Source organism: Doryrhamphus excisus, chromosome 19 (genome assembly GCF_030265055.1).
Source record: "Doryrhamphus excisus isolate RoL2022-K1 chromosome 19, RoL_Dexc_1.0, whole genome shotgun sequence".
In the NCBI taxonomy this organism is placed as follows: Eukaryota; Metazoa; Chordata; class Actinopteri; order Syngnathiformes; family Syngnathidae; genus Doryrhamphus; species Doryrhamphus excisus.
In genome coordinates, this window is record NC_080484.1 from 11,249,253 (window position 1) to 11,261,192 (window position 11,940).

General features: G+C 43.5%; 2 protein-coding genes and 1 long non-coding RNA gene across 3 annotated transcripts; all 3 read left to right on the plus strand.

Annotated features, from left to right (window-relative positions):
* The first annotated feature begins 311 nt into the window (after positions 1 to 311).
* LOC131106776 (uncharacterized) lies at positions 312 to 1,437 on the plus strand. Its single transcript, XR_009120139.1, has 3 exons — positions 312 to 440; positions 1,019 to 1,145; positions 1,421 to 1,437. It is a non-coding gene; the product is annotated as an uncharacterized LOC131106776 (long non-coding RNA).
* An 80-nt stretch (positions 1,438 to 1,517) lies between these two features.
* LOC131106770 (microtubule-associated protein futsch-like) lies at positions 1,518 to 11,862 on the plus strand. Its single transcript, XM_058056159.1, has 4 exons — positions 1,518 to 2,114; positions 2,180 to 2,292; positions 3,570 to 3,639; positions 5,021 to 11,862. The coding sequence occupies exon 4, from the start codon at positions 5,036 to 5,038 to the stop codon at positions 11,702 to 11,704; it is 6,669 nt and encodes a 2,222-aa protein (XP_057912142.1). The 5' UTR covers positions 1,518 to 2,114; positions 2,180 to 2,292; positions 3,570 to 3,639; positions 5,021 to 5,035; the 3' UTR covers positions 11,705 to 11,862.
* Positions 2,028 to 3,984, plus strand: LOC131107526 (adenosine 5'-monophosphoramidase HINT3-like). Its single transcript, XM_058057636.1, has 5 exons — positions 2,028 to 2,114; positions 2,175 to 2,292; positions 3,570 to 3,639; positions 3,794 to 3,851; positions 3,937 to 3,984. The coding sequence occupies exons 1-5, from the start codon at positions 2,028 to 2,030 to the stop codon at positions 3,982 to 3,984; spliced, it is 381 nt and encodes a 126-aa protein (XP_057913619.1).
* Positions 11,863 to 11,940: the final 78 nt, after the last annotated feature.

Below are 11,940 nucleotides of genomic sequence, written 5' to 3' on the forward strand. Positions count from 1 at the left end.
TTTCTCGGATTTAAATTACATATTACTGTTTTAATTAATTCACATGCTTAAAACTACATAAAGATGTGTAAATTATGATGGTCGTTATTACTATTCCATGTTGGAGGGCTTTAGCAAAACAAACTTGTTGGTGCACTTTGGAGAAAAATGAAGCGGAGTTACTTACCCAGTGGAACGAGGAAGATGAGAAGGCGAGAGGAAAACAACCTTTTTCATTCGCAGCAAACGTAGATACATTGAAGACCTTCTATTGAGGACCAGGTGTGCTTCGTACTTCTCAACGATCTTCGGGCTGTCTACGTCACAGGTAACATGAAACCCGGAAGTATCTACTGGCGGAAAAAATGGACACAAACGACACTCAGAACGGTGTTGAAGAGTGGTGTAATTTCTGTTTAATTGCCAGCGGTGAAGACCAAGAAGCAGACGTTTTACAGAAGGTAGGAAATTTTAATATTTGATAAATATTTTTTGGGTGGAGAGTGTGTCGATATCGTGGGTACAGGTGAAAGCTTTTTCTGTTTCACTGCAATTAACGTATAGACACTATGAGGTATTCATTCGTCCATTTTCTATCCCCACTATAATTTGCACGATAAAATACAATCATTTCACCTGCCTGTACAAGGGGATTTTACAGTGATGCGTTCAAGGTTGGTGTGTAAACTAGCAATCTGCTCATTTACCCTTAAAGAATACGGAAATGGTGTGTTTCCGGGACATTTGCCCCGCTGCTCCTCATCATTACCAGGTTGTTCCCGTCAAGCACATACAAAACTGTACAAAACTGCACAGTGGACACATCAAACTCGGTCAGTGTGTTTGACAGTAATATAAAACTCTGTGAAAACACTGTGAAACACAAAGCTTACTATGTATTTCTCAGTTGAAGACATGGCTGAAATGGGGAGAGCAGTTCTCCGTGCGCAAGGTGTCACAGATATGAAAGATATCAGGTGAAACAGACCCCTTTTACATTATAAAATATCCTAGTGTGATTCCTAATTCTTTTGTATAGGCTGGGATTCCACCAACCTCCTTACACGTCAGTGGATCACCTCCACCTGCATGTCCTCGCCCCAGCCAGTAAGATATCTGATGTCATGCTGTTTAAATTCATACCCGGAACAGCGTATTTTGTTAACGTAAGTATACTGGGGACATGTGTAGACATTTAATAATAACTAGAATGGCTTCTAGTGGGGTCCAGACCTCTCCCAAGGCCAGGATAGACAATTGGAATGGTAATACCAAGTACAGGTTTAACTGTATTTGCACCAGAATTGTTCATTTTGTTTTTCCTTCCACCCCATGTGGTTTTGTCCTAAAGAAAATATTCTGTCAATGTAAATTTGTCTTATTTATGTGTATGTGTTTCAATACATACTTTTTCAAAGTCATCCCTTTTGTGTCTTTTTAGGAAAAAAAGCTAAGGAAGCGCCTCAAAATGTTTTCCCTTCCCTCTTGTGTGACTGCTATCAAGGACAATATTGAATTGGGATTTTAATGAAATAATAACAATGCGATACCCATGAAGCTGAGAGAAGCACTTGGTTGCAAATGTACTGTACTGGGGAACATTTTACAGAACTATTGGAAGGTAACGATACATGCTGGTAAATGTTGTTCTACGTAAGAATGTTATTATATATTATTATATAGCATACCCACCTCTGCCTTTTTTAAACTTTTTGCTGCTTATTTTGCACTTTACTTGGCACATATTCAAAGCAAAGTATGCTTGGTTTGTGACTAATAAAAAGAATAAATATGGACTTATTTTTATATATGGATAATGTTGCATATTAACATGTTAACATGTAAGTCACTTGATTGGGTACATCTGTATTATGAAATTGTTGATGTCGTTTGTTAACAAAATGTTGAAAAAAAGGTAACATACAAAGATATTAGAATTTCCGACGCTTCATGAAGGCAGCAACATCCCGGTTCGATTTGCTCAGTCAGCTATTGGTTGTCCTGCCGTCCGACACACCTAATACACACAGCAACTTTAGAAACCATTAATGGCGACTCCCGCCACCTCTCAAGATGACGTCTGCCAGTTTTGTCAGATAGCCAACAGCCAGAGCGACACGGAAATTCTCCTGAGCGTAAGTAAAGGTCATAAATGTGTACTTTTTTACTGTCTTTGAATGCGTATTTATATGTAGGATAGTGAACTGCTGTGCTTCCGGGATGTGAAACCCGGTGCTGCCCATCATTACCTGGTCATTACCAGGACTCACATCGACAACTGTAAAGCTCTACGGGAGGAGAACATTCCCACAGGTAAATTAAATGTGTGTGTCGTGTTTCCTTTCTCGTCTTATGGAGACTGATTAGTCAGCAGCCTTTGATCGATTATTGGGAAATGTCACGAGATGATCTATTGGTCATCCTGGAGAGACAGCTGCTCCATTTTTTTGAGCAGGCTGAGTTTTTATTGAAAAGATTATTTCAGTGCATCACTTTTGGTAGACCAGTAGTGTTTTAAATCCTTTGAGGTCATTCACCCACCTGGCAACACTCATCACAATACGTTAATAACGTTTTACATAATGGTATCAATATCGTTGATCATTTTTATATCATTAATATACGTTGAGCTGAAATTGCATGAGAAATATGAAGCAGTCAGGTCTGTGTGGTACGTTTTTATATATATGTATAATTTGTGTATGATATTTGGTGTAGAGTAGTGAAAAGTAAAACTAGATGGACCTGTGGAAGACATTTCACAAACAATAATTCAAAAAATAACTTTAAAAGTTGAAGTCAGACATCAATGCTTTTTAAGAGGTTTTTTTTGGAGGAAATTTGAAGTCAAAAGAGTTTTTTTTTTAAGTAATGCCATTTGGGGCTAAATAACAGCGCCACCCCATGGTAGACTTAAAATGGTCCAGAAGGCATTTTTGTACAGCACATTAAAGTGGGAAAATTCCAAGTCAAAGAGTCAATCCCTGCCAGTATAGTCAATAAATCAATTAAATGCACAATAAATAAAAACAAATGTGATAATTTTGCCAGCCTCAACATATTGACATGTATATGTATGTTTGTTTTGACTCACATGCAAGAGGCATTCACTGTCACATTGGTCTCAGCACCACCGTTGGTTCCATAGTAGTCAGTCTTTCAGTCTCTTTGTCCCATTGGGGGGGGAAGCGGGGCGCTAGCGAGTGCACACAGAGACACACTGCTACAAGTGTGCGTGGCGAGGAGTAACAAACATCCAAAACATGTGCTTTGACCAAACTCTTTACAAATCGTACAGCATATTCCACACAATGTTGCTAAAAGTGAATCAATTCCTGGCTTATTTCTCAGTTTTTTAGTCAATATTCAGATGTATGCCATATAAAGTATGGTCTCGATATAATGTTGATAATAATGTCATTATAATTAGAATTTCCAGGATGATTATCGTTTGTTATTATTGTCAAAGATGCTTAGTGAGTGGTACAGCCTGTTATATTGTATTAATGTCAGTCACTATATGGTGCAGATGTCCCTAATGAAGTATCCATCCTGTATGTGAACATTTTGATTGATTTGTTTGTTCCTAGTGGAGCGGATGGCTGAAATGGGAAGGAGAGTCTTAGAGAAAAATAAAGTGAGAGACCTGGAAGATATCAGGTAAATTTATGCCACGCACCCCATGATGTGTATTTTCATCAGGTTGACGACGTCTTGTAATATTTGCATCACACACAAACTGCAGGCTGGGCTTTCATGTTCCTCCTTTCTCATCCGTCCCTCACCTTCACCTTCACGCTCTTGCTCCTGCTAGTAAGATGAATGTAAGCTCTCAGCTCAAATACGGGCCACAGTCGCACTGGTTCATCACAGTGAGTGATGCCGCTGACACTTTATGTATTGTAAATATCACTTTTGGTGTGATGAATCGCTCATGTACGTGTCTTGTGTTCGCAGGTGGAGAAAGCGCTTTCTCACCTGAGGACACGGGGCAAAATTAAATGAAGGGATGACGTTCACATTGTATTCTTGGTGCTTATTTTAGCTCCATGAGAACATTCCTATAATAGGAACCATATTGTACTTGATGATTACAGGAGGAAAGTGGTGTAGAAGGCATTTTTTGTGGACTCTGAAAGGAGGCCATAATAGAATTAAGCTGTTTTTCATGATGTTTCATTTTAGAAGGAATAAGGGATTTATTTAATTTAATTTAATTACAATTCTTGTAATTGTAGCACAGAGATGAATTAGATTAAAATTGTGTTGTATTATTTGGGTCAATGAATTGTGTTTTTAATTACTACATTACGTCCTTTGCTTTTTTTGTACCATAATTAATCAGAATTTCAATTATTTACATGACCTAAAAATAGCCAAAATATAAAAACAAAACACACATAAGACCATTTTACTTGATTAATTTATAATTTGTATGAAAAAACATTTTTGTTTCAATTTGCTATCCACTTTTAACAAGTATAATGAAAATAAAATCTATATGTTAAAAAAAATTCAATTTTTTCTGCAAATTATCTTGTGTAGATTTCGTTTATATATATTTTTTCCTACCAAAATATATTTAGACATTTTTTTGACTGCTTTCCGTTTTGGCTGTCAATTACACCTGGCAACCACATGGTGTCACTAGTGACTTCTCTTTTCCGACTGCGACAATTTTCTCCGTTAAATTTCCTTTTATTGTGTTAGTATCCGTCTCTGACCTAAATATAAATGTTTATATTTGCGCGTATATGTTTTCTGGGCGAAGTTAAGTGAATGAAAATGTTAGAAATAATACATGTCTCCAACTGTATTAAGTCTCTATTCACAGACTTGATTTGACGTGATGTGACGTGACGTCATCTCCTGAACGACGTCACTCCCAGGCGTAAGTTTCTGTGACGTCTGTGACGACAAAGGCTTCCTAAAGCTTTGTACACAATGACTGTATTTCAGCCATGGGGGGGAAGGGTAGGTTGCTGCTGCTTGTCAACACACCAAATAATAAACACCGCGATATTCTCACTTCCATCCATAGTAAGTGGAGACCAACATGCCGAGTAAACAGAAGCAGAAGAAACGCAGGAACATCCAGAAGCACAAAACTCCTTATCAGAGGTCTTGCCAGCTCGTTACGCCCACGCAGGACGAAACCGAGGAGCCGAAAGCGGAACAGGGGCGTCCCAAGGTGAGACGTAAAACACCATCACGTCAGCAGCAGGTCAAGAACGTTGCAAAATCACAAGAAGAAAAAACGACAGCACCTCAGGAGGACCTGACTGAACCATGCGATGCAGCTGTAGCTTCTCTGGAGAAGGAGACCATTCCAGATCTTCAAGGAGTTCAAACAGAACCCCAACAGCAGGTGTGGCAAGATGATGAAGCTGCTGCATCATCGCAGGAGGATGAGAGACCCGAGTCTGCTGCAGGACTCCAAGAAGATGACAATACTGCACCTTTTCTTGAAGATAGCACTACTACAGAACTACAGGTGGTGGACGCTGCATACCAGGAGCAGGAAAGAGTCCTGCAAGAGGACAGTCCTCAGCATGAGACTTTTGCATCACCTCAGGAGGTTATGGCTATAGTTTCTCAGGAGGATGATGAGGAGGTTCCAAAAGCTCTGGTCCCTGAAGAGAAGTCACCCCTAGATGATACCACTGAGACATTATCACAAGAGGATGAGACCCTCGAGGGACAAGTCGGAGACACCAAAATCACAGCCAGGCAACAGGATGAGGTAGCAACTGATAAAACCAAAATCATGGAAGAGTCACCCGCAGGAGTTCAGGAATATGAGACCACTGCAGCTTCTCTTGAGGGTAGCACAACTGCAAGGCTACAGGTGGTGGAAGCTGCATCCCAGGATCAGGAAAGAGTCCCTCAGGAGGACAGAATAGATGTTGGACCCCCTCAGCATGAGAACACTACTGCACTTCAAGACTATAAGCATTTTGCATCACCTCAGGAGGTTATGGCTATAACCTCTCAAGAGGATAAGGAGGAGCTTCAAAAAGATCTAGTTCCCCAAGAGAAGTCACCCCTAGATGATGACACTGAGACATTATCACAAGAGCATGAGACCGCTGAGGGACACGTCGGAGACACCACAATCACAGCCAGGCAACAGGATGAGGTAGCAACTGATAAAACCGAATGGATGGACGAATCAGGAGTGGAGAACACAGCATCTTCTCTGGAGGATAGCACAACTGCAAGGCCACAGGTGGTGGAAGCTACATCCCAGGATCAGGAAAGAGTCCCTCAGGAGGTCAAGACAGATGTCCAATCCTATGAGGATGAGACCATGGCTGCACCTGAGGAGCATGAGCCATATGCATCACATCAGGAGGGGGATACAACCCGAGCTCCTCTGGTGGATGACACAGATGTCGCTTTTCTGGAGGATGAAGCCACTGAAGTTCTTCGGGGGATTCCGACAGATCTAGTTACCAAAGATGATGAACTAGATGGTGGGCCTTCTGCATCATCAGAAGAGGATGAGACCCATGAGGGATCAGAAGAGGCCCAAGTCACAGAAAGCCAAAAGGATGACGTAGCAAATGATAAAGAACAGATAGAAGATAATACAACTGCACCCGCACTACAAGTGGTGGAAGCTGCATTCCAGGAAGAGGAAAGGATCCCTCAGGAGATCCAGACAGATGTCAGATACCATGAAGATGAGACAGTCACTGCACCTCAGGATCATGAGACTTTTGCATCACTTCAAGAGGAGGAAGCAACCCGAGATCTGGAGGATGACGCAACTGCATTTCACGGGCACATGAGAAAGCAAGAACCTTGCGAGGGGATGAGCACTCCGTCTATTGAAGATGAGACCGCTATGTCAGGCTATGATTACGCAACATTTGCAGGACTTCAGGACTACACAAGCATTCCTCTTGATGACGATGAATTGTTAGAAGACTATGCTTCAGCAGATTCATCCCACGCAGCTGATGATGAAATGACATCGGCACATACTCCGGAGGAGGTGAAAGAAGCAAGACTTGCGTCCTTCAACATGAAAAAGCTGATGATGAAAGCATGGCATCACTTGGGGAAGATGAAGCTGCGACACCAAGCCTACAAGATGACACCTGGATGCCCCTTGGTGGATGACGCCACAACAATGCAGCTGGATGATGAAACTTTACAGAACATTGATGTGTTTCTTCAAGAGGATGAGAACGCAATGACACTTGAGGTGGAGGAGATAGTAGCCTCGGTTCTGAAAGAAGCAACATCTGCAGCACTTGCAATGATAGAAGGAAATGCAAAGCCTCAAGAGGAACAGATGGAGGAGGACACAATTTTAGGATCTCATGTAGTTGAAGAAATGGCAGCACCTTTAGAGGATGCGATTAGTGCAGCTCCTCGAGAAGATGCCTCAGTTGGGGCTGAGGAAACAAGTTCAACATCTCAGAAGCAGTTTGAAAGACCTGAGCAAGGTGAGGCACCCATTGCACCTCAAGAAGATGAGACGCTGGCAGAACATTCACAAGATGAAACACCTCTGGAGAATGAGTCTCAGAAGGAGGACGTAAGGGCTGCAGCCCTGGTGGCCTTGAAACCCCAAGCTGCTCTGGTGGATGGTGCAACTGCTCAACATCAGCTCCAAGAACCAGCTTCAGCATGTCAGGATGAAGAAACTCAGCAGGATACAACATCTGTTGGACTTCAAGAGGAGGACAAAAGTCCTGCAACCCAAGTAGAACAAATAATCACATCCCAAAAGAGTGGACCAACATCAGGACCTCAGGATGTTGAGATAGATGTTGCACCTCAGGAGGAACAGCCACTGGGGGATGAGACTTCAACATCAGTTCAGCCGGAGGACACAAGCGCTGCAGCTGAAGAGGATCGCACAAATGAAGCTTCTGTAGAGGATGACGGAACTTCAGAATCTCAGACATGTGTGGTTCTTCAAGAGGATGAGACACCTGTAAAAGTCACCCATGAGGATGAGAATACTGCAGCACCTCAGGGGGAGGAGACAAACATGGCGCTGCAGGAGAATGAGACAGAAGCAGCCCACCAGGACCCTGACTCACCTCAGGATGACAACATCATTGCCTCACCGGCTGAGGAGCACAGAACTGCTGCACCTCAGCAAGACCGTCTTGAGCATCAGGAAAAGGAAACCGCTTCAAAATATGGCAAGGAGACCAATGAAGAACCTGAGGTGAATGAGACACCTGTAGCACCTCAGGAAGCTCCTCTAGATGCTAAGACACATCCTGCACCTCGTAAGACCACTCTTGCATACCAGGAACAGGAGTCTTCCTCACTCGCTCAGGAGTATGAGACTCCTGCAGCTCATGAGGAGGACAAAACAGTTGAACCTCAGGAAGACCACATGGTTCAGCAAACAGTAGCCCATCAGGAGGATATGCAGAATGAGACAACTGCTTCAGCTTTGCGGAATGAGACAAATATCCAACCTCAAGGAGATATGACACTGGCTGTATCTTATGAAGATGAGACCCCTACATCACCATATGAAGATGACCTTAATACAGATGGGACTTCTATGTTGACTTTGAGAAATGAAAGCAACATTGAACCTCAGGACGATGAGACAGTTACAGAACCATGGGAAGATGTGTCCACTACACCAGCCGTGCCAGATGAGACTAATATTAAACCTCTTGGGAACGATACCACTGCTGCACCCCAGGAGGATGAGCGCCATACACCAACCTTGCAGAATGAGATACATGAAGAACCTCATGAGGTTGGAACCATGGCTGCACCTCAGAATGATGAGACACGTGTTGAACCTCAGGAGAATCAGACCACTACTGCACCTCAGGAACATCAGATGGCTAAATCAGCATTGCTGAATGATGTTGAACCACACAATGATGAGAATTTTCCTGAACCTGAGAAAGCAGAGACCATGTCCGAACCTCAGGAAAATGAGACCCCTGTGCCAGCTATGGAGAATCACACAAACATTGAACCCCAAGAGCGTGAGGCCTTTACTTCCCACCAGGACGATGGGACGTCAGCTATGCAGAATGAGACAAATGTTGAATCTGTAGATATGACGCTGGCTACACCTCACCATGATGAGACCACCACTGCACCTCAGGATGATAAGACACATGTTGAACTTCTTCAAAATGAGACTTCTGTGGCACCTAAAGAAGATGAGACCACATCAGCTTTGCAGAATGAGACGAGTATTGAACCTCAATTAGTTGAGGCTGTACCTCGGGAAGATGAGACCCCTATACCAACTTTGCAGAATGAGAAAAACCTTGAGACACATCCTGCATTTCAGGAAGATCTGACCACTGCTGAACCTCAGGAAGATGAGCATCCTGCATCACAGAATCAGACAGCGGTTGAACTTCAGGAGAATGTGTGTCCTCCATCCCAGAATGAGACAAACGTGAACCCTCAGAATGATGTTCGTCCTTCATCCCTAAATGAGACAAACGTGAACCCTCAGGATGACGACCATCCTTCATCCCAGAATGAGACAAACGTGAACCCTCAGGATGACGACCATCCTTCATCCCAGAATGAGACAAACGTGAACCCTCAGAATGATGTTCATCCTTCATCCCAGAATGAGACAAACGTGAACCCTCAGAATGATGTTCATCCTTCATCCCAGAATGAGACAAACGTGAACCCTCAGGATGATGTTCGTCCTTCATCCCGAAATGAGACAAACATGAACCCTCAGGATGACGACCATTCTTCATCCCAGAATGAGACAAACATGAACCCTCAGGATGATGTTCGTCCTTCATCCCAGAATGAGACAAACTTGAACCCTCGGGATGATGTTCGTCCATCCCTGAATGAGACAAACGTGAACCCTCAGGATGACGACCATTCTTCATCCCAGAATGAGACAAACATGAACTTTCAGGATGATGCTCGTCCATCCCTGAATGAGACAAACGTGAACCCTCAGGATGATCATCCTTCATCCCAGAAGGAGACAAATGTGAACCCTCAGGATGATGTTCATCCTTCATCCCAGAATGAGACAAATGTGAACCCTCAGGATGATGTTTGTCCATCACAGAATGAGACAAACATGAACCCTCAGGATGATGTTCGTCCATCACAGAATGAGACAAAAGTCAACCCTCAGGATGATGAGCGTCCTTCATCCCAGAATGAGACAAACGTGAACCTTCAGGATGATGACCATTCTTCATCCCAGAATAAGACAAACGTGAACCCTCAGGATGATGTTCGTCCTTCACAGAATGAGACAAACGTGAACCCTCACGATGATGACCATCCTGAGACAAACCTGAGTCCTCAGGATGATGTTTGTCCTTCCTCCCAGAATGAGACAAACCTGAGTCCTCAGGATGATGACCATTCTTCATCCCAGAATGAGACTAACCTGAGTCCTCAGGATGACGACTATTCTTCATCCCAGAATGAGACAAACCTGAGTCCTCAGGATGACGACCATTCTTCATCCCAGAATGAGACAAACCTGAGTCCTCAGGATGACGACCATCCTTCATCCCAGAATGAGACAAACGTCAACCCTCAGGATGATGTTCATCCTTCATCCCAGAATGAGACAGATGTGATCCCTCAAGATGATGAGCGTCCATCCCAGAATGAGACAGATGTGATCCCTCAGGATGATGTTTGTCCTTCATCCCAGAATGAGACAAACATCAATCCTCAAGATAATGTTCATCCTTCATCCCAGAATGAGACAAATGTGAACCCTCACGATGATGTCCGTCCTTCATCCCAGAATGAGACAAACGTGAACCCTCAGGGTGATGAGCGTCCTTCATCCCAGAATGAGACAAACCTGAGTCCTCAGGATGACGACCATCCTTCATCCCAGAATGAGACAAACATCAACCCCCAGGATGATGTTCATCCTTCATCCCAGAATGAGACAGATGTGATCCCTCAGGATGATGAGCGTCCATCCCAGAAAGAGACAAACGTGAACCCTCAGGATGTTTGTCCTTCATCCCAGAATGAGACAAACCTGACTCCTCAGGATGATGTTTGTCCTTCATCCCAGAATGAGACAAACCTGAGTCCTCAGGATGACGACCATCCTTCATCCCAGAATGAGACAAACGTCAACCCTCAGGATGATGTTCATCCTTCATCCCAAAATGAGACAGATGTGATCCCTCAGGATGATGAGCGTCCATCCCAGAAAGAGACAAACGTGACCCCTCAGGATGTTTGTCCTTCATCCCAAAATGAGACAAACCTGACTCCTCAGGATGATGTTCGTCCTTCATCCCAGAATGAGACAAACCTGAGTCCTCAGGATGACGACCATCCTTCATCCCAGAATGAGACAAACATCAACCCTCAAGATTTTGTTCATCCTTCATCCCAGAATGAGACAGATGTGAACCCTCAGGATGATGTTCATCCTTCATCCCAGAATGAGACAAACGTGAACCCTCAGGGTGATGAGCGTCCTTCATCGTCACAGAATGAGACAAATGTTGATCCTCAGCATGATGAGCGTCCTTCATCCCAGAATGAGACAAACGTGAACCCTCAGGATGATGAGCGTCCTTCATCGTCACAGAATGAGACAAATGTTGATCCTCAGGAGAAGCAAGACCCCATGGATGAATTTGCTAAAGCCATTACATCGTTGCTCCTGAAGGGGGAGCAGTTGGAGCAACTGCTTGAGCGGGAGAAAGTTGAGATTGAAAACATCCTCCTGTCCCTTGTGTCCCCTCAGTGACAAAGAGTGGTTTAAACAGCTTTGTTATCCTATGTCCTTATTACTTTAAAATAAAAAATATTAAAAAGTCAATGTTTTCAGCTGTCCTGTCTATTACTCTCTGCAGTTAAGTGTCTTTGGGATGATGCTGACGTGTTGAGTGATTAAACGTGAAGGCTCGGGACAAGTGCTGGGTGGGGAGCGTGTCGCAGGGGTAGCAACACCCTGCTACCAACTCTCTGACAGTGTGCATTGTT

Coding starts and splice junctions, on each gene's coding strand:
- LOC131107526 (XM_058057636.1), top strand. CDS start 2,028: ATGGCGACTCCCGCCACCTCTCAAGATGACGTCTGCCAGTTTTGTCAG. Junction 2,115..2,174: donor ACACGGAAATTCTCCTGAGC/GTAAGTAAAGGT, acceptor ATTTATATGTAG/GATAGTGAACTGCTGTGCTT. Junction 3,640..3,793: donor AGAGACCTGGAAGATATCAG/GTAAATTTATGC, acceptor TGCTCCTGCTAG/TAAGATGAATGTAAGCTCTC.
- LOC131106770 (XM_058056159.1), top strand. CDS start 5,036: ATGCCGAGTAAACAGAAGCAGAAGAAACGCAGGAACATCCAGAAGCAC.